The sequence below is a fragment of the Mercenaria mercenaria genome, chromosome 2, assembly GCF_021730395.1.
Source record: "Mercenaria mercenaria strain notata chromosome 2, MADL_Memer_1, whole genome shotgun sequence".
NCBI lineage: Eukaryota > Metazoa > Mollusca > Bivalvia > Venerida > Veneridae > Mercenaria > Mercenaria mercenaria.
In genome coordinates this window covers 43,584,447-43,607,854 of record NC_069362.1, presented here as the reverse complement: position 1 = coordinate 43,607,854, position 23,408 = coordinate 43,584,447, and the positions used below count along the sequence as shown (strand labels likewise).

Sequence of the window (23,408 nt, the reverse complement as noted above, 5' to 3'; positions counted from 1 at the left end):
ATCAAGGTCAGTCATCACCCTCTTGTGTGGAAAATATTTTCAGCAATATAAAACATACACATAAAAATAACTGCATTATTTTACACGATTATTTTCATGTTTTGCTACTTCTGATAAGTATTTTAGTGAATATATAAAGCAAACATACATAAAGGTAATAAAATTGAGAACCTTGTTTTCAAAAATCTGTGACAAGGTTGCTTAAGAAGGAAGTAGTGTATAAAATGCAGTAAAACAATTTGGATATAGGGGTTTTCCCCATGCTATAAAACCATTAGAATTGATGATGAGAAAGATTGTTTATTCCATTTAGTGACCTACTACGAAATTATTGATAGTTTTCGGCCACAAGTTTTCATGAGATTCCCGGTTGAGTCATTCCAAGAAACACAAATTTTCCCATTCAGATTACAATGAAATGGAGAAATTATGGATTAATATTCAAAGAAATTAAACATTTTGACAAAATTATGTATAGGTCGAACGTCAAGGTCACGATGACTCGAACTGGTTTCTGGACTCTTAAATTATGAAATGTAACAGCTACGGCTTTCAAACTTGATACAGAGACAAAAACAGTAAAGGAAGATCTCTATTTATTTTTTAGGGTCGATGTATTATACGTCAAGGTCACAGAACCTGATTATTCCCCCAGATACTAGTATTTGTATACTAGTCTATATCTAGTCAGATATCTAGTATACTAGTATCTGGGGGTTATACTGGATTCCGATCCGTACATCCGTCTGTAGACGGATTTTTTTATCATTTGCCAGATTTCCATCAAACCTTGTTATTATTTGCAGTAACAAACCTAATCGTGCATGTGCAAATCGGTTACCGATCACAATAATAGCAAGGTTTGATATAAATCTAGCATACAATGACATGCTTTGCACATGCACAACTTGACTTGGTACCAATGATAATTACAAAGTTTGAGAAAAGTCTAGTATAAGGACCGAGAGGTAGCGCAAACAAATTTTTAAATCGAAAATAAATTCAATAATTTTCAAACATATTTCATATGCTGTTACGTATAACTAATTGATGACCTTTAGAGATTACGTTTTCCTTGATTTTGACATACAAACTTTCAGTGACTGATTTTAAAATACTGACCTACTTTCTTCTTTTTAAAGTACAGCAATGAAGGGAGATCTTATACAGTTTTACACAACATGTTTAGTGCATCTTTGTACACTTATCCCCTGTACAATATACAAATGCAAGGTATCATATTTTCAAAACCCCTGTTCCTCTGACAATAAAGTGCTGTCTGGGGGTTTTCATCACCATTAGTGATAGGTCTTGTTTAATTTTTGGTTTCCGAGCTCTAAGTCTAAAAGTTCTTTAGATACAGACTTTAAACTTTATTTTCTGACGCAAGACAACTTGTGGGGGAACTATAATGTTTACACGTTCTATACGTTTAATGTCAAGGTAACAGTAACTGAAAATGGCTTCAAGACTGTAAATCAATCTTTACACAGTCTTTACACAATGACTTAATACCACCAAAAGTCAAGGTCACATGGAACTGTCTTAAGTTTGATAATTTGTTTCAGTATAATAACTACGGTTTTCAAACTTACTAAAATGGCAAGTAGTATTTGAGGAAGATACTTTTGATTGTGGGTTCAGTGGCTGACATGTCAAGGTCACAGGGATCCCGTTTATTTCATGCTTTTCAGGTTCTCTTAAGTTTATTGATATCGTGTCTTAGTATACCTCATCCACATTCTGCAATTCCTCCCCGATTTTCGCCCCAAAACGCCTCTAAATTATTATTTTTTGAATGCCCATCATTTCTGCCCTCTTCTATGCGAACAGGTGTCTTATGCCCGTTTATCAGAAGAGCTCTTGTTGTTTTTGTTTGTTTCGGAATTAGCTAGGGATTTAACATAGGGCCAACTTCTCGGGTGAAATATGAAAATCAACTAACGTGTGGAAAATCCTTACATTTTTTGTCAATTTTCAGACCAAGTTTGGCTACCATGCTATGTTCAATGGTCTAAAAGCTCTTTGATTTTGCACTACGTGTATGTTAACTGTGTATTGATATCATTGAATTCGCAAATGATATTTCCCCATAAAAATTATTTTTAGAACCTCTCCAAAGTAATAACCTGTTATAGCGAGGACATGTCAGAGAGGTTATTCCTAGAGACATCGTTTTAAGAGAGGTTGTCCCCAGTAATATCGTTTTAGAAAGGTTATATCCTGTGAGGTGTTTTAGGGAGATTGTATCAAATGAGGTTGTTTTAGGAATGTTGTCCTCATGGATGTCGTTGTAGAGAGATTTGCCCCAGTTTGTTGTTCCCTGTAAAGTCGTTTTAGACATATATGTCCCAGAGGTGATGTCGTTTTCGAGATTGTTTCTTTTCTTTTCAGTTCCATTAAAATCAATTAAGGTGGATGTACACATTGTTGGTTATATTGCTGAAGTTTCATCAAGACTGACATATTTCAATGAAGAGGAAATACCAGTTGAGGCAGTGTTTACATTCCCAGTAGATGATGGAAGTGCAGTGTTCCAGTTTGAAGCTGATATTGATGGACGTCACATAGTGGCGGAAATTCAGGAAAAAGAACAGGTACTAGTGATAAGCTGATTAACCATGGAGGTGACGAATCATGAATATAAGGTGCATTAGTGTTGATGAAAGTTTTGGTTGTTGACAAATCTTGACGTCCAAATAATGGGCGAAAATTACAGTAAAATTGAAACTCTTGATTAACAATGTGCATGTGCAAGTACAGTAAGTATTGTCAGAATTTCTGGAATTACACATTCATATCAAGAGGAAATTGCCATTTTAACTAAAACTTCAAAATTTAGTGCCAGCAAAATGAAATTATTTCACAGTATATCATTATCTAATGGAGAGCAAGACAATATGTTTGCCAGAGGCTTTTTCATCTATAATTAATCAATGTTTGGTTTCAATGTGTGCCATCTCATAAGCAATTTACAGAGAACAAAGCTAGTATCTGTGTCAGTTTTGTAAGATTTTAGAATATTTCAAGTTTTCTTACAAAGTAAAAAGATTTTTTTCAGGCTAAATAAAATCCCAACAGCCATATAAAATTATGCTTATTTCAAATTCATCATACTGTCATTTTGATCAGTCATAAAACATTATGCTATAGAAATTAAATCTTTTTATTAGTATTTAAATGGCAGCCAACTGTCATTGAGTTATCATGTTACAATACATGTATATACTGATTTGAATTTGACAGGCAAAATTGACATACCAAGATGCTGTAGAACATGGAAAAACAGCCATGCTGTTAAAAGAAGACAACTCTGCTGGGGATATCTTCAGTTGCTTGCTGGGAAATCTTCCTCCCCAGAGTGAGGCTTCACTTGTGATGAAATATGTGATTGAACTGCCACAGGAGGCGGATGGTCGACTGAGATTTACACTTCCCACTGTATTAAATCCAAGATACTCACCAGGTAAAGCCCAGACAATCTGTTTTTTATCTGTGGTTGTAGATAAGGAGTCTGGCACAGTGTGGGCTGCAGAAATGATTGTCGAGACCAGACTCAAAATTAAAGCTCCTGATTGGGTTGGGTTTTAGCTCTGTCCCAAATTAACCAATTGCAAAACAATATTTTCTCAGTATTCAGTATTATAACCTCTGACCATGACTGGAATCTTAACACTGCCTTCTCCTAAATTGTTTAAGCAAAGGGAAAGAAAATGCAATTTGATGATTTGGCATTTTAAGTCATTCAGTCAGTCATCCTTTATCTATGAATTATGTGAGGAATTTGTTAGTTGCCAAACAATTCCTGGTCAACTGAATTTATAGTAGAGAATATAGGAACGTTAGCTAGCAAAGTAAAATTTATTCCTACAATCAGTCTTTTTGAATAAGTGATGAATGTATACTTATGTTTACTATGTCAATTGCTGGATATTTCTAGAATACATAAAACTTACACCGGTTTAAGCTCCCCGGTGGTGGTTTTGCCAGTGGCCGTTCCAAGGCGGTGCCCAACTGTGTTCCTGTATTTGTTTGTTTTGTCCTTTGTGTTCATGTTTGTGTATGATGTGCAAGAGTTGTTCGTGTGTGTCTTTGGGGAGGCTGTGTTTTTTGAGCATGGCTTTCCCTGTTGGATATTCTTCCTTGTTTTTTTTTTTTACAATATATTGTAGATGTTGGTGGATTAACAGCTGGAGAGGGCGCCACCTATATCCCACCGTCCAAAGTTCGGTATGAATTTAGTATGGCCGCCGTAGTGGAGGGATACTATAAAATTACTTCTGTGACATCAGATAGAACGAAGCTAGATGTAAAATATGGAGAGAATAATAAGATAGCAAAGGTGAGTAATGGTTAAGAATATTTATATTTTTATATACATAATCTATTTTAGGTCGATTCCGAATCAAGTTCTACAACATATAATAATCACTCTGGTCACCTCATTCCTGATGAAATCCATCGCCACGAGGGTATGAGAGAAGCCAGTTTCCCTTTTAATACTGAACGCTAAACAAGGGAGCTACTGGTACCATTTTCCAAGTCGCTACCGGGGATCGAACACACTACCGTCCGCCTCGAAGTGCACGCTCTACCACTAGGCTATCGAGGCCTGTTTATATATGTTTAACTTACACAAAAATGGTGTACGAAGCATCATTTTTTCCCAAGTTGGCCATAGTAAAGAATATATCTTTAATGATGTTAAAGGACAAGTGATTTGAAACCAGAAGCTTTACTCATTTTTGCACCAACCGGTTCTTGTAGAAAAGATAAAAGCTAGATAAAGCGATAGATTGTTTAGTGAAAACATTATGTTTACGACAGATGTGACTTAATTAATACTGCATCGTTTATATATAAAGAATTTTACCTAAAACCTCTTCACTCTGGTACTCCCAGTAGACAGTGAGATCTATGGTCAGGAGGTCAAGGTCACTGACTGCTTCAGGTTAAGTCGCACTTGGCTTCAAATGAAGATGTCAAGTACCTGACTATGATGGTGGTTTTATCAATGTAGCAAATCAAATGCCTTACATAAACCTTACTAAATTCTGTCTACACTGCAGGGATCGTAAATATGATCTGTTTTTAATTACTTACAGGTTGCTCTAAAAGAAGAGTTCAAGTTTGACCATGACCTTGGTTTTCTTGTACAGTATGAGACGCCATATTCGCCACAAGTCATTCTTGAAACAGGAAACCCAGAGACTGGTTTGTAACTGGTCCTCTAACACTTGATATATGTTGATTAACAAGTTTATTAAATTTGCCAAAGGACGTATTCACATACTTGGGATTTAACCATTTTGTTTTGTACATTTTATGTGTAGTGTAGTCTGTCAGTATGAACATTTTCTGCATGTATGTTTGATACATTTTATGATGGTTTTACCAGTTATACCATTAATGTTTTCAGAGGGATTGATGAAAGAAGACATGCTGATGGTCAGTTTCCATCCGGATCTGAAAGAGGTTGCTATGGCAACCAATGGAGAATATATCTTTGTTATTGATAGATCAGGTATGTTAGATTTGTATTGCACTTTATTTCAAACAAGTAATTTAGATTTTATGGTGCAAAAGACTAAATGTAAAGAATTATCTGAATGCCGTTTTAAATTTATACAGACTTCCTGGCTCTGACTGCTACCATGACTAATGTTCAGTGCTGGGTGATTTACTAACATTTGTACTGATTCCAGCAGTGTCATATTGGCTCTGTGCTCGGGATGTAAATATGAAACCTGCTGTGGACCCACCTAGGATTTTTATCAAATATTCTGATTGGAAGTTCGGTAAAGAAAAATGTCAGTTTGGTAAATAAAAAGTCATTTTTCATTTCTTAGAAAGTTAATACTGTCATACCTGTGATTACGACCACTGAATAAAGGGCACTACTATAAAACCTGTTTAAGGAGGTAGGTTACCTTGTTACGAGGGTAAATTCAAGTTAATTGAACCGTTGCATTTTTTTTTATTTCGTGTAATATGATGTTGTAACTGCTGCAATCTTAATTTCGTTTATCTCTGTCCCTTCAAGTTCAATTGTTATCCAGGTTTGAAGAACATGACCCTCCAAAGATATTTTATATTGAAAGAAGAAGGAAAATACGGATATTTAACACTTTTTAGTGTATTTTAGTTCATTGATATCCGTAGAAGTCTGCATTATTGATAATTTTACTTTTATGTGCGTTAACTTTCTAACATGAACTTAAATGTATATGTCGCGGCGGTCGTGTTTCAATGGTAACGCATTTTCTCTCATTTTTAAACAACTATGCATAAAAACGAGTTCTTTGACGGCTTCAGTGCCATTCTGTTAATGACCAACACCGAATGTTTGGGTGATATTATAAGCAAAATACCAAGCACTTTACATGGTACACTATTTTTTTAAAGTTTAAATTAACCAAATATGTTTAATATATCTTGCTTTTAGTCGTAATTTCTTATAAAAAATATTGAATAAAATTATCTTTCTTGTTAATGTAGCTTTAAAGCATATTATTTCTAACGTAAGTTACATTTTCGTGTTGTTTGTATTTATTCAAACAAATTTTCCAAGCCAGCATGACTATATGGGCCCGATATAGGTATAATGTCGGAATGTCGGCAAAGAGTGCCGGTGTAGGGCCGACGTCGGGCCGTTGTGAGTGAGTGAGTTAGGTTTAACGCCGAATCGACACAAAATGATCATATATCGCCGAGATCGGACCATTGAACTGCCGCAAAATATTGAAATCGGTAGATCGGCATCAATCAGTGTAACTGTTTCGGAAGTCAGATTGACATCGGGCCGATATTGGATTCTCTAATATAGCTATATTTTTCAAAATATTATTGATAAACGTGAAAAAGTAATCTAAATGTTTATGTGTGCTAATTTATTAAGCAAATGTGATGTATGCCAGAATGAATCAAACTAGGTTCCAAACAAAATTTGTATATTGGTATTTATCAAAATTGTATATGTAATAAGGGTTACAATTAAGATGCATTTTTATTTTATGTAGAAAGCCGCCGTAGAAATATTTATATTTACAAAAAAAATGAAAATATAAATATGTTTAAAAATTCTAATTGAACAGTTTTAATAGTGTTAAGAATACACAGAAAACTTGCGTAACTGTATAAAACATGTATTATAGTTGTGAAAAATATTATATCATTAAAATCAAATAACCATCATATACATGATGCGAGGCATATCTGTTTTCAAATAAATTACTCTGAGAATTTATAAAGTGTATATTTGAAGAAAACTTTGATGAAGCACTGCGTGTCACACTATTTCGCGACAACGATATGATCTGCCAATATCGGGCCGATATCATTTTGATGTTGGCCAAATTTCGTTTGCCAATGTCGGACCGGTGTCATTACGATGTCGGGCCGACATCTTTACTATTTGCAGCCGATATTGAAGCCGATAACAGGCCGTTATAGACAACGACGTCAGTTTGATGTTGGGCAGATATAGAATGCTGGCTGGGTTACAGCTTATAATACTTACAGCAGTACCCCTCGTCTGGCAATTTTCATGGAAAAATCCTTCATCATGCTGCTATTACTCTCATGGATTTTGTTGAAATGAAAATAAAAAGATATATAGGTCACCGTCTTCTTTTCCATGATAACATCAATTCAATTCAAGAAACCATAATTTTCAACTGAAATTTGGACAATTTTAGATCTTAGTTTTAGTATACATGTATAAGTAATAAATTATCAATGGAAACTGAAAAATAGGTATTACAAATCAAACTGCTAGTTTTTTAATTTGACAAGTAACCTTTCACCCAACTATATTCCAAATAACATTGGTTTTCATCATCCACTTTCTTATATTCCGTATACCATTTCAATATAACTACAAAAAGAAGCACAAAATTAATTATTATTCAGAGCAAAAGACTCATAAAAGTATTTCAGCAAATAATGGTTATTTTATAATAGTTCAAGTAAAGAAAAAGGACGTACTTTCAAAATAAAATATATTAATTTTGCACGGTAACTGACACGTAACGTCATGGCGTAAATGACGTCATTTTAAGGCAACATTGTTTTGAAGCGTTTCTGTGGCAATTTATTCATTATATCTGCATTATTAAACCATAAAGCATCTGACTGGAGGCAGGTTCATGATATGTTTCCAGAAGAATGGATATACAAACACATTTAGTTTGTTGTAATAAATTGTCACGTTAGCTTCCGGTTGGACATGCGCACAAACAAATATAAAGGTAACCTACCTCCTTAAAAGCCACTAATAACTCTGCATGTATAGAAATAAATACTGTAAATTTACACGTGTTAAAAGAATATCTTTTAAAAAGTATTCTTTAAATGTTACAGGAGGGTGGTCTTGACGGACTGGTTTAACTGTTCTTGTAAGAAAGCCTAGACCTCTGTTTGTGATTGTGTAATTCAAACACAGTTAACAAAATTATGTTTCTTTTAAGATCTATAAATCTATATAAAGAACAACAGACAACTTTTAAAAAGTGAACATTTTATACAGTTGATTATAAAATAAATGAAAACCTACTTCACGAATATTCTGACTTAAGAAAGCATGTACTTAGTAGAATGATGTTTTATTAGCAGTCATACATGTAATTCAAAAGCAATTATTCCATGAGAGTCTTTATAATGTCCTTTTAGTTAGCTTTCTCTATTTAAATTTAATTGTGTTTTCAGGTAGTATGGAAGGTAATGAAATAGAGAATGCAAAGGAGGCCCTCCTGCTGTTTTTGAAAAGCTTGCCGCCTGGTTGTTATTTCAATATTGTCAGTTTTGGTTCTACTCACAGTTCACTGTTTTCCAAGTAAGAATAAATCATTGCACATGTCCAACAGGATACTTTGTTCTGTAATTTCAACAGATTAAACATGATATGTATAATAACGGCACACCCATCTCACCAAGCTACGATGGCCTAATAGGAAAGGCATTTGTCCCGCAATTGGGAGATCGAAAGTTCGATCCCTGTCAGAGGCGGGGCTTGTTACTGAAGCGAGACTGGTTTGTGAGCAGCTAGCTAGTTAAATAATGGTTTCTGGTTGCCGAGCACCCTGGTTCCTGGCATTAAATGACAGGACTTCGGAAGTAATACTGCTCAATGTAATGTAGGTGTCTCATAAGCCAACTTGGCTGCACTTTCAGTAGGGATGACACTGTTGTAAACAAACACTTTATTCGTCTATTTGAGACCATTCAACCAAATACTTGCTTACATACAAAAACTTTAGCAAAGTTTTCTAGGTTGAATGGGAGCAATATTTTGTAAATGGTAATAGGAAATGATTGAAACCTAGCTTAGAATGGTTATTTCTTGATGCCAAATACTTGAAGAGTTTGAAAACATTCAGTACAGTAGTTCCTGAGAAATTAGCTTACATGCTAAACTTTCACCAACATTTCTAAGTATAAAAAGGGGCATGATTTTGTCAAAATGTTAAAAATTAAACATGCCAAGTGAGAACATCTCATGATGTCAAAGATATGTATAGACTTTGATAAATATGATCAAGGTGTTTCTAAGAAACATGCTTTCATGCAAAACTTTCACCAAATTTCCTAGGTGAAAAAGGAAGCAGAAAACGTTTTAAATAAAAGTTACCTTGAGACAGAGGACTGGAAAATCACTGTAATAATTAGGCAATGAGTCATGTACTACCGGTAGACTCAGAGGTCATATGCATACTTACAGGCCAAAGGCCAAATAGACTTTTTATCTTTCTGTTCTGTAACTCAACAATCCTTAAAGGGATTGTGTGCATCTGTATCTAGTGTTAACACATGGACAGATATTCATATAAGTTTACATAAACATTCACTTTAACAAGGTGACATGTCACATTTAAGTTGTAGATTGCATTACATAAAGGTAGGTTAAGACGATTGTGTGACAAAGTAGACCTTAGCATATTACTGTCTTCAAGATTTGTTAGCTGTATTAGAGTTCTAAAATAAGATTGTTATTATTTAAGTGGCAGCGAGGAGTATACAGAAGAAAGCTTAGGAAAAGCTATAAAATTGCAAAAGGAAATGGATGCTGACATGGGAGGGACTGAGATTTTATCACCATTAGATGATATTTTTAAGAGGGAGTTAATCAAAGGGCACCCAAGAAGAGTAAGTAATTACAAACAAATGTTAAGTGATAACATAGACATACATATTAACTGTTCTCTGAAAATAATTAGTATCAGTGATTAGAATTTTGATTTTCACATTTAAGCCTGACTTTTCTGGGAAAAGGTAGAGCTTTAGTGTTAAGAAAATGAGAACGCAAAGACCTTTTTCAAGTTCTATCTTAGAAAATGTTATCCAAATCTTTGCATAAGCATGATGTTGTCATACTAACCAAGATCTTATGAAAGTTTTATAAGAATTTCATTTAAAATTGAATCAAGTTTGCAATCAATATAATTGCAAAAAAAAAAAAAAAAAAAAAAAAAAATCAAAACAAAAAGGCTGATATTTGCACAAGAAATTTCCGCCATTAAAATGAATTTATGAAGATGAATTCAAAACCAATTTTTTATGAATAAAGTTACTGTGTATAATATTTTCATCAAATATGTAAAAGAAAAATACTGTATTAGATAATTATATTAGAATCTTTAATATGATGTAGATACGGATGGAAACATCATGATTCGGTGGTAAGAAGGCTCTGCCGAATTCAACTTTGTTTTCGCCCAGTGAATATCTTATAAAGTCTTCCCTCCTGTAGGTGTAAGGCATCACATGCTGACCATATCACATAGTGTCTTGCCTCCTGTAGGTATAAGGCATCACATGCTGACCATATCACATATTATCTTGCCTCTTGCAGGTGTAAGGCATCACATGCTGACAATATCACATAGTGTTTCGTGGCTTGCCTCCTGTAGGTATAAGGCATTACATACTGACCATATCACATAATATCTTGCCTCTTTTAAGTGCAAGGCATCACATGCTGACCATATCACATATTATCTTGCCTCCTGTAGGTGTAAGGTATCACATTATATCTTGCATCCTATAGGTGTAAGCATCACATGCTGACCATATCACGTGGTTCCTTGCCTCCTGTAGGTGTCCGGCATCAGGTGCTGACCATATCACATATCATCTTGCCTCCTGTAGATGTAAGACATCATATGCTGACCTTATCAAATAATCTTGCCTCTTGTAGGTGTTGGTGTAACTTACCTCATGGTAATGTAAGGCATCACATGCTGAGTCAATATATGCCATATCAAGTTAGTAAATATCAGATATTGAATTTAATTATTGATTTTAATTTGAACAAAATGACCGCCACATGAATTATGACAAATTATGGAATAAACTGAAATGAAGGGTAGCCAGCAGGATAAAAGTGTTGGTAACTTGATATGAGATCTACCCTGTATTAGAAATCCATGTTTTCCTTTTTTACAGAGTATATATTTCCTATCTGTCACAACAGAGTATATCCCGTATCTGTCACTAGCAAACTGTAACTAGCAACATCAAATGACTCAAAAGAGATATTATGTAATATTGATTGATCTCTTAATTATAATTACAGGTATTTGTGTTAACAGATGGTCGAGTGGGCAATACACATCAGGTGCTTGGGCTGGTGAAAACGCAGTCACAGAAAACCAGTACAAGGTATTATTATTTAATTTTGGAATATTAGACACAATATTTGATAAGTTGTGCATATAATAATAAAACAGACGGAGTGTATGTGTGTGTATGTGTGTGTTCGGGCCAGCGCCTGCTCCATGTGAACGCAAATCGCGAAGGTACGCCAATACTATGGCGAAGCGCGACAGTACGACGGAGAAGCGTGAAAGTACGATGGTGATAACACGACAGTAAGCTGGCGAAGCCTGACAGTACGATGGCAAAGCGCGACAGTGTGATGGTGACAGTCCTTCGCACTTCATCATCGTACTGTTGCTCTTCACCATCCTAGTTGAGCACTGCGCCATCGCACTGTCACACTTTGCGCATCACCATCTTAGTGCCATTATCGTGCTGTCGCACTTTGCCATCGCACTGTCCTGCTTCACCATCGTGATGCTACTATCGTACTGTCGTGCTTCCCCACGGTACATATAACGTTTCACCATCTTTTCTCTGCATAAGTACGATGGTGAAGTGCAGCTGTCACCATTGTTATGTCACACTGCGCCATCGTATTGTCATGTTATCACCATCGTACTTTTGCGCTAGCCCTAACAAAACACCATAGGTTTACATGTTTTTCAACAATTTTTCAGTCATTGGGCCATTATCACTAAACTGTTACAGTGGCAATGTGAAAACATATGTTAGTTCACAGTTTTACTAAACAATAACTTTAAAATGTTTTACAGTAAAATAGTTTCAGTTTCATGGACAATATATATATATATATATATATATACAATTGTTTTCATATTGACATAATGTTGATGACTTGCCGAAAAACATGACTGACTGACCATTTGTCACAAAACCATCTTTTTGAATTTTCAGTAAAGTACGGAGAGACGTTCATTCTAAAAAATGATGGGAATGAATTTTACTAAAAATTATACAATTTTTATCACTTTCTGTGGAATTGATTGGCATTTGGTAACATTTGAGGGAAAATGCGTCAAAAATCGAGGGAAGTTTATAGAATTTCTTTTCTGTTCCATCTTTTTAAGTGTTTGCCATTGAATGACAGCAAAAGCACCCCAAATAAAGTTATACTATCTTCTTAACTTTATACTTCTAGAGTATTCTCCCTTGGAATTGGTCATGGAGTGTCAACTGCTTTAGTGAAAGGAGTAGCAAATAACGGAGGTGGTAAGGCAGAATTTATTCTCGACGGTGACCGTGTGCAGTCTAAGGTAAGTTTTTCAAAAGTTATGGATATATTATAGCACCATTTATTTTGAATGATTTTAAAACAAACAAAAGCACGTATCGAATTAGCGTTTTGAGTTTTGAGAATCTGTGAAAAATCCAAAGTGGCTTCATCAACATTCTCTGCTTCTTTAGAATAGTTCATTAACTTTGCAGGCATCAGGTTCTTATAAGTTGTTGTGCATGTATGAACCAAAACTTTTTGCTGAGTTCGTATTTGCAGTTTAGGTTTTATTCTAGGTTATGCAATGTGATAGAGAGTTTAGCTATAACTGTCCACTACATAACTTCAATACTTGGAAAGTTATTGTCTAGATGTAGAGGGAACAAATATGGAGTCTAAAATCTCAGTTTTGCATGGAAACAGGTGTAATATACATTGAATTTTGTTTTCTTATTTGCATCTGCACTGTTATTTTTTTAATCAACAGGTTGTATCATTACTAAAGTGTGCTATGCAGCCAGCCATTACAGATGTCACCATCAACTGGGATCTGCCCCCTGATGTGACCCTTGTGTCAATTCCAACAGAATCTCCAACTATCATATCAGCTGGGGAAAGACTGACTTTATTTGCCATCTTGCAAGGATTTTATAAAGAGGTGAAAATTTACTGGACAGAAATTTCATATTTTAAGTGGGAGGTACACGCTTCCCAATTGGCTTCATGATTGCGCAAAAACATGGCTATTTCTCCTGATTTTTAAATTTCATTGCTGCTTACAATATTGTTTTGATATTGGATATAGATTTATTTTGAGGCGAAGTAACAAGAGGTGTGTGGTTCAGTCAATAATATTACCCCATTTCATGGTCGTCTATCAGTTAACCATTTAGATTACAGTAAGTAACACTTAGGCGTATAATTGCTTACCCGCAATGATAATAAACTGTCATCAACTGACCCCTGTAGTTTTGTGTCAAAGATTAAGATAGTGACAATTCTGAAAATGTTTCCGACCAATAACTGGAATTCCTGAGGGTGTGGTAGTTTAAGGTAAGAATGGCATCAAGATTGATTAAAGTTTCTAGTTTATTTATTGGAAGAAAATTGGGCCTACGACTGTAAAACCTCATGTTAGGTTTACCTGTGGTCAATAAATGATCGTAATCGTTTGAGTGGTTAGTAAGTTAAACGTCAATGTCACTGACCTATAGACAGAACATGATTTTGGATTATTACCTTGGAAGGCCGTCAATCTTCATATGTTTATTTCAAATGGTCATTAGATGACCCCTATATTCTCCTTTCAAATCTTTTTTTTTATAAAATGGTTGCTTTTGGAAGCTTGTATAAAATTATATTTGTTTGTTTTGGGTTTAACGCCGTATTTCAGTTGTATTACAATTATGTAACGGCGGGCAGTTAACTTAACCGGTGTTCCTGGATTCTGTACCAGTACAAACTTATTTTCTGCTGGTAACTGCCAACTTCCTCACATGAATCAGAGGTGGAGGACGAATGATTTCAGACACAATGTTTTTTATCAAATCGGCACGGAAAGCATCCGACTCGCCTCGGGCTCGAACTCACGACCCCGAGATTCTTAGATCTGCGCTACCCTTGTTTAACTTAGCGGACGGGCTGGTATAATATTAGGCTATTTAGCAATGTATTGTGTAATACGGAGACATATTTTGACGAGTACCCAGCTGACAATACCATATTGGAAGAGCCGCTAGGCGAGTCCAATATGGTTTTCCCAGGTAGTTACGAGCCAAAATATATCTCGTATTGTAAAGTACAATGTTTGATAACCTTTTTATTCTCTATATATTTTATTTCAAACCATTCACTGATTTTAATCATACTCAAACTCTGTACATGGAGTGCCTACTTCACCCGCTTTACATTCGGAACATTTTTACGCATTTCGGGCTTTATCGTATGCCTAACATGGGACTGTTGAATCGTCCAGTACAGGTTTATTTTTGTACGCACGTGCATCTAATACGGTAATATTTTATGGTCACGTGATGCAAATAAACGTTTACAATTGGATGAATGAAATAGATGTACAATAATATGTTTTACTTTTTTGTGCAATACGTGAAAGATTAAGTTCACACTGACCTCGAGACTTAAAATGTTCCATAACTGGAGAATGCTTAAACATTGGACTGTCAGTCTTGATAGTTTTTAGATCAGTAAATGGAAAACTCCAGAAACTTTTGATTGCCTGCGGCCAGCGTCATTTGGTTTATAATCTTGTTTATATTTAGAATTGAAATATAGATTGTGTTTTGTATTAAACTAATATTGATTGATTTATTCATAGAAAGATTATCCTGAAAGTTTAGTGACATTGAAAGGTCAGCAAGATGGAAAACCAGTTACATACAGATTGATCTTTACCATGGGTAAGTCTTCAGAGGTCAGTGGCTCAACACCAGTTCATCGCTTAGCAACAAAAGTGCAAATAAAGCTTCTACAAGATGAGGAATCAGCAAAGTTAAGTAAAGGTATCTATAGTGAAAATGCTGCTGGCTTGATTTATGTAAAAGTTTTTGAAAAATCTTATGGCTATTAGTAATTTTAAAGTTCTAACATTGTGATTCAGTAAGTGTTAGTCAATTCTTTGCTTGACTATTTAAAGAATTGGAAGAAATTTTACATGCACCCTGGCTTCGGGATTGCATTCAGGTTAAAGTTTTATAGCTACTTCTTGGTTTCACTTATCTTTCCAAACTACTGCCCCTACAACCATCAAACTTCACAAAATGTCATGAATTTCAAATCTAAAAGGTTGTTGTTCAAATTTTGGTCGAGTCGCAGATTAAGCGTCTGATTATTGAAAATTATTTGTATTAATTTTGTGTTTAACACAAGTTAGACTTTACTGGATGTATTTTTAGAATTTGATTTACTTGTTTTATTTGCCAAACCAAGGTAGAGTAATTTAAGAATAAGTGTAACTTTGAACACATTTTGATTTAAATAGCAGACCTATTTTGTTGTTATATTTGCCATAGATTAGCTGATATATTTAGCAGAAATGCATTTATAAATACAAGTTTAGAAAATTAATTATCACCTCACTTTGCCACATCTTATTTGCACAATAAATCCCCCAGAAATAATGATTTCACGGTGTTAGCAAGTAAAACGAAGTATTTCTTAATCGAATTGAGGAATGATAAAATATCACAGGAAAAAAGCAGTAAAATTATCATATTATGATAGAAAAATATAGAAGCTAAACAAAAATGAATGAATATCATTATATTAAAAATAATACTAATGCCGGTAATATCATCAAATTCAAATGGTTATGCTCATTTTATTATTAACATATTATGCCTTTTAAATTTAATATGATATGCACAACTTGAACCTCTTCTGTGTCCCCCACCACAAGATCATGATAGTGGCAATTTGAGAAGCCCTTGTCCGTATGTCTGTTCGTCCGTTCGAAGTAGTGTCATGAAAATCTCCAAAAAAGTCATCAAACCTCACAGGATAGTCATTCAATATGTGTAGTTGTCTAGCCAGACTAGATTTATGGCCCTTGCCTTAGTAGGAATTATGCATTTAAAGGGCCAATAAATTTGTGTGTTATGTATTTCATAAAGTATTCAACATTAAATTAAGAAACATGAAAGGAATTTTGTGTAGCATGTGAAGTTTTGTACTTTTGATTTTGTTTGAGATTTCACTCAGCCAGACCAGACAGACGGGACTTATGAATCTTGACTTACTCCAAATATGCATAAAATGGCTGAAAAATTGTGTTGCATGTGTCATTAAATACGTTTGACCTTTAGTCATGGAATATTTTTCATATCTAGTTCTGCACCTGGGTTGTTGTTTGGGATTTCTATTGGTCAGACCATAGTTTTGGCTCTTGATTTTGTTACAAACATGCATTAAGGGCATGTAAGTCTGTATAGCATGCATCTCAGACAGTTTTCACCTGGAGTCATAAAACATTGGTGGATTATTATGTAGAATGTGAAGTTGTGCACCTTCTGTACTGTTTGGGATTTTACTACGCCGACGATGGGCAGCTTTATTTATCTTTCAAACCAACATATCCGGTGTCTCAAAAGGATGCTTTACGCTGTGTTGAAAACTGTCTTGTAGAAATCTTATCTTGGATGAACAGCAACATGTTGAAAATCAATGCCGATAAAACTGAAGTCATTGCAATGCGCTTTTGTATGGTGTTCCGAAGGTCTTGCTGAATAGACTTCAAAGTCTTCAGAACATTGCAGCTCGAGTTATAACGAGAATATCGCGTTATGATCACAATAAGCCGGTATTAAAAGAACTGCATTGGATACCAGTTACTCACAGAGTGGACTTTAAGATTCTAGTTCACACATACAAAGCATTGCATGACCAATCACCGATTTATGTTAAAGACTTGCTGGAACTTTATCAGCCAGCAAGAAATTTGAGATCCAAGAACAACTCAAAACAACTAGTTGTTCCAAAAAGCAAAACTGTGAGGTACGGTGATCGTAGTTTTTCATCAGCTGCACCAAAGTTATGGAATGCTCTTCCGACTACCATTAGAGACGCTAAAAGCTTGGATGCTTTCAAACGATCATTGAAAACACACTTTTTCCTCAAGATCTATTGAAACTCACTTTGCACTGGACAACAAGCTTTGTAATGGAAAATTATTTCCTATAATTAATTGTTCTTTAAAATTTCTAGGACAATTAAAATGTAGAGTAAAACCTGATTCAGGCTAAATACCTTTTATTGTTGATATATGTTTTGTGTTGTCCATATCATTCTGTGATATGTAGTTTGTACAGCGCTTTTAAACGTTTATTTTATAGATGAAAAGAGTGCTATAAAATCTGGTAAATAATAATAATAATACGCCAGGCTAGGGCATATGTCTGAAAGAAATATTTCATCTTTCCTAGTTGTGAAACCATGTGCATTGGCAGAAAGTGAAGGTACTAGTGTCCTATGCATATATTCTTGTTTTCAGCATAATTCCTGATCACCAGTCAAAAGGATTTTTTATTTACACAAAATGATCATAAACTGTAAACATATGAAATAAAGGTAGTATTAGAGCAGTTGAGATTTAATGTTTACTAAATTCCTAGAATGGTTCTGTGCATTCATTTAATCTTGAGAAGCAAATAAATTTGTTAGCGTTTTAGTCAAAATGATTTGGAGACATGAACTTGTTGATTTTACATATAAGATTAAAGGATATGTTCATATTTTGCTGAGATTTAATTTTGTGGATTGATCCCACCACAAACTCCACAGGAAGTATTAGCCCATAGTATTATATTTACAAATGAAGTCTCACACACTGTCAATTACAGAAATGAACCACATCTCGCCAGATTTGGGGAAGGAAATCAAAACGTTCAGACAGAGAATTGTTGATCTTAGTCGTCATGGCAACGTTGTATCCAAGTATTCAGCATTTGTTGCCATAGATACAGAGGGAAAGAAAGTTGAGGATAAAGCTGTTGTGAGATCATGTCCGGTACCTACTCTGTCCGAAGAATTTATGACCGGACTGCAAACTGTAAGTTTTGAGGGACTGTGTTAATAAGTACAGTTTAAGGGGCGTTCTAGAAGTTACGTTGCTAGACAGAAGTCTCTAGTTTTCACTGAAGCTAGTCGGTAACTTTCAGAACCAACACTGGGAATTATTAGCTCACCTGTCACGAAGTAACAGGGTGAACGTTAGTGATCGCCCTTCGTCCGTCGTCTGTCGTCCGTCCGTGGTCGTATGTCCACAGTTCTTGTGAAAACGATTAAGTCCGCTTTCTGCAATCAATTTTACCCAAACATACACGCAGCTTTTATTGGCATAATGTCTCGGTTCCTTTCGAAAACTGGCAAGATCCCAACATGGGTTTCAGAATTATGGACACTTTAAAGGGTCAAAACTTGCTATTTTTTGGCTTGTGAACACGATAGAGACCACATTTTGCTATCAACATTAATCAAACTTGTACGCAACTAGTATTTCAGTTCCTTTCGAAAACTGGATAGATTCCATCATGGGTTAGTTATATCCACCTAAAGGGCCAAAATTTGTATGTTTGGCTTGCGAACACAATAGAGAAAATATTTTGCAATCAACATTAATCAGACTTGTACGCAACTTGTATTGACATTATATCTCGGTGCCTTTTGAATGCCTTTTGAAGATCCCATCATTGGTTTCAGAATTATGGCTCACAAAAGCGCCAGGGTTTGCTATTTTTTGCTTGTGAACACGATAGAGACCACATTTTGCATCAACTTTTATCAAACCTGCACATAATTTGCATTGGCAAATTGATATCTCAGTTCCTTTTGAAAACTGGCCAGATCCCGTCATGGGTTCCATAGTTATGACCCCTTAAGGCCAAATTAATATAAAAGGACTGAAAAGCTTACAAAGGTACAACACAAATAGGAAAAACAATCAAGTACTGTCTTGGGATTCGGCTGCCAAAACAAAGCGGAATCACAAAAACTTGCAAGATTCAAATACAAAGGTCAAGGATGCTTTGTCAAAATCAAATATTAGTAGCGAGCACTAAACCAAGGTCAAGGTCATTGCCACATTTTGGGAAAATCCTTATCATTTTACACCCACAAACGATGTTTGAGGGGTATATAGGAGTGAGTTTGTTGGTCAGACGGTCTGTCGGTCTGCTGGTCTGTTGGTCCATTGGCTTTTATTCTTGAAATACTTTTTTGTATTTTTGAAATTTGCGGACTTGATTTATTGTGTTTCTGCCTCTGCTAATTGAAGCTCCGTCTCTAGATTATATGCCTCTGTACGTGTGACCATAACTTTGTTTGTTAAGGCCTAATTCATGCAAACAGCACCGTTATGAGTTTGTTGTCAAAATATTAAAGTATAAACAGTTGTTGTAAAACAACAAAATAGTAGAAATGCAAAAATTTATTTTAACAACCAAGTCGTTAATATTCAATTTTTCAGGTATATCATATTGCAGAATCGGTAAATGCCAAACACAATTTGCCAAACAAGTGGGTTAAAGAATAATCTGATATGGACATTGTTACGGATGGCTTATACATGTATATATAAACACACATATTTATATGAACTAGATCACCACCACAATATACACGCACATGCCACAGCAAGTCCACTAACCCAATAAGATTAGTTTCGATGCTGCGTTATATACGAGCCCGTATTGTACTACACATTCGCACTGGTTCAAAATTTGCATATATATTTTTAATCTCTGTTTTCGTGTCTCACAAATCAGTAGTGATACTTAAGTCTTTTTAACTGTTTAGTACCAGAGAAGCTATATTTTCTCTCTCTGAAAGTTAACTCGATCTCGAGGATACATTGAATATATAGAGATAGTTTGCATTAAGAGATATAATTATATTCAAAACAGTTGACTTTCCAATACGTGAGATCCGCAAGGATACAAGTTCGCATTTCAAATTATTATATAGTAGAGAGAATTTATACGAACTAAATCACCACCACAATATACCAGACTAATTACGGCATAGCGCCTAGCAGTACAAACGAACACGCACATTCCACAGCAAGTGCACTAACCCAATAAGATTAGTTTCGATGCTGCTTTATATACGAGCCCGAATTGTACTACACATTCGCACTGGTTCAACATTTGCATATTTATACATTAATCTCTGTTTTCGTGTCTCACAAATCAGTAGTGATATTTAAGTCTTTTAACAGTTTGGGACAAGAGAAGCTATATTTTGTCTCTCTCTGAAAGTTAACTGGATCTCGAGGATACATTGAATATATAGAGATAGTTTGCATTAAGAGATATAATTATATTCAGAACAGTTGATTTTCCCATACGTATATACATATATATATATTTGTTTATATATTTTAGGTAATTCATACTTTATGTGCAAGAAGAAAACGTAAAGCGGTACAGGTAAATTATAATACTTACATTTCTCATACAGCTGTGGAAGTGTTGCATTGCTAATAGCACGTTTTTGTAGTTAGAGTCTTTTGGTAGTTTTGCTTAATATTATCAAAGAGCTATAAAAATAAATAGATTGGCAACTTGAAAGACATATAGAGCAAATCTCGCCAACCTCCCGTGACAAAAAAAACGAGATCTCGTTTACCGGAAGTGGCGCTTTCTCCACGCGCCATTTTGTATGCGAAAGCAATTATTCATCCGGTAAAATAATTATCACCGTATGACCACGCTTCTTTCGATGGCAAAAAAAAACGTGTACTTCGTGTCTTAAGACCATTTCAAATTAATAAACTAATTTTGTTTTAGAAGCTAACATGTAGTTTTAAAGGTACAAATTGTAACTCCATGCTCGCCGATGTTTGTTTTTAGTAAGATAACGCCGAATCACGCTCTGACACGAGCTCACGCGAGATTACAGCCAGTTGCCATTCTGTGTATTTTATACTTCTTTGATATTATGTATAGAACAGTCTTGATTGTCTACTCCCCTCCCCCCCCACCCCCCCCCCCCCCCCGCCCAAAACACACACACACACACACACGTTTTAGCCTGATTTGCGTCCAGCTGCTCAAACATAATTGAAAGGATATGATTGAAAGTATTTACAGATATAGGACCTTAAGGTGAAGATGACCATTAATAATGAACTTTTTATACACTCGTCTCTGAAACAGCGGGCGTATTTTGTGAACACGTGTGGTGGTCGGCATCCAAAAGCATGTCATCAAACTTGATGGCATTTTTATTAGGCAAAGTTCGACGTAGGACGTATTTTGTGAAGTCTGGCACTCTTGTTTCTGTGGCTATTTTTCTAGATATATGTCCCTTTCTTTATTCTACAAAGTAGGTCATAGTGAAGAAATTGGGTGTGTTCCACACCTCATCAACGTTTTGAAAGAATGTGTCAAAGTTTCTGAGATGCGCAATCTTATCAGAATATATTTTGCTTCAAACCATTATTTGAACATTTTTCATGTGAAGTTGATCTGTACTAAAAACATTGCTATTTAGATGATGGTGCAGTATGTGGGGACATCTTATGGACAGAGTTTTAATGAAATTTTAGTCAAGTTAGATACAAGGTTATCTGCGTTAAGATTAGGTCATGTGCTTGGAAGATGGTTTTGTTTTTGCGTCTGAAGTGCGAAATAAGTCCAAATAGTGGTACAACTTCTCATACATCTTTTCTACCGCGACGTGGAATTTATCTCTAGTGGTGTGCTGATTAAACACATTGTCGACGAATCATGAATAAATTCATGACGTGTTCATCGAAGAAAATTTCTTACTATTATTAATGCCCCCAAACTAAAATATTCAAATGTTGGGTTTAGATAACAACTTGTACTTTTTCGGGGGGCTGAATAGAGAACTGTCGTAACTCAATGAATGTAAAGAACAAGTATGAGAGATTTCAGTTAAACCCTTGATTTATCAATGCGTATGTTAATTTTAAACAGAAGTGCGAAAACCACTAATAGATGGTGACACTGTGAAATGCAAGAGTTATCTTACTTTCCTAAATCGTAAATAGTTACTGATTTTAATAATTTTAGCTGTTGTGTATATTATTTTAAAATCAGGTTATTAGTCCCCTACTGGTTGAAAACCATTTTCGGGACCATAAGTATGCACTTTCTGTCCGTCATTCCCTCCGTCTTTCCGTCCGTCTGTCTGCTCGTCTGCAATTTCGTGTCCGGTTCATATTATGTTTTAACTTTTTAATTGCTGGCCGTAGGAGAATATCGAGACCACTTTTCTGTGTTACAACATGCATGGTAATCGCACAGGTAGGCTTATTTTGGCCTATCTTATCCTGGTAAAACGTTTTAGATTTATATTATATCGAATATTTTAAGATTACTATCCCTTTGTTGTTACTATAAATAACTTATATAATAACTATTTTATAACTGGCCAAAAATACCATATAAAAATACAGGGTGCTAGTGTAAAGAAATTTGCTATGATGTATACATATATTTTGACATTCTGGCACTTTTGTTTACATCTATAGATGCTATTTCAACAACTATAGGTTTTTGTATGTGCAAATTTTAATCAAAGCGCTTTATTATAACATATTGATTTTATAGTACAATATTGTTTATACATCATTGACAGATATCAGTTCATTATGTTATTCTGCAGTAGGGAAAATTGGTGCCTTACAGTAGGGTACGTTGTATGGCAGTACTTCATTAACATGTTTAACATTGTTCTGTCCAGTATAGCGATACGTTTGCACTATGCTGGTTGTCCTGAGTATAAAGGTAAAACAGCCGACCCACTTTAAGCCCAATTGTGAGAATGCAGATTAACGGATCGCAGTGTTGTGAGTTTGATCCTCTGGTGAGGTACATGCTGACTGTGAGTGTTGATAAAAGTCATTGTGATTGCAAGCACTTGTCTTACGCCTCTGAATCACGTGAGAAAGTTGGCATTTACTTGCGGAGAACAGGTTTACACTGCTATAGTACACAGGATCACAGGTTAGGTTAACTGCCTGCTGTTTTATAACTGAAATATTGTTGAAAAAATGGGGCTTCCGTGGCCAAGTGGTTAAGGTCGCTGAAAATCA

At 35.1% G+C, this 23,408-nt stretch overlaps 1 protein-coding gene across 3 annotated transcripts in view; it reads left to right on the top strand.

The window, feature by feature from the left end:
- Positions 1-23,408, top strand: part of LOC123562150 (von Willebrand factor A domain-containing protein 5A-like) — a 40,792-nt gene that overhangs the window by 5,394 nt on the left and 11,990 nt on the right. For all 3 annotated transcript variants that reach the window (XM_053536433.1, XM_053536432.1, XM_053536434.1), the window contains 13 exons: positions 2,395-2,597; positions 3,247-3,466; positions 4,173-4,342; positions 5,106-5,214; positions 5,420-5,524; positions 8,707-8,833; positions 9,999-10,143; positions 11,573-11,658; positions 12,758-12,872; positions 13,320-13,490; positions 15,168-15,351; positions 18,187-18,395; positions 20,728-20,772. In XM_053536433.1, the coding sequence (XP_053392408.1) occupies positions 2,395-2,597; positions 3,247-3,466; positions 4,173-4,342; positions 5,106-5,214; positions 5,420-5,524; positions 8,707-8,833; positions 9,999-10,143; positions 11,573-11,658; positions 12,758-12,872; positions 13,320-13,490; positions 15,168-15,351; positions 18,187-18,395; positions 20,728-20,772 (1,889 nt within the window). The remainder of the gene's footprint in view (positions 1-2,394; positions 2,598-3,246; positions 3,467-4,172; positions 4,343-5,105; positions 5,215-5,419; positions 5,525-8,706; positions 8,834-9,998; positions 10,144-11,572; positions 11,659-12,757; positions 12,873-13,319; positions 13,491-15,167; positions 15,352-18,186; positions 18,396-20,727; positions 20,773-23,408) is intronic.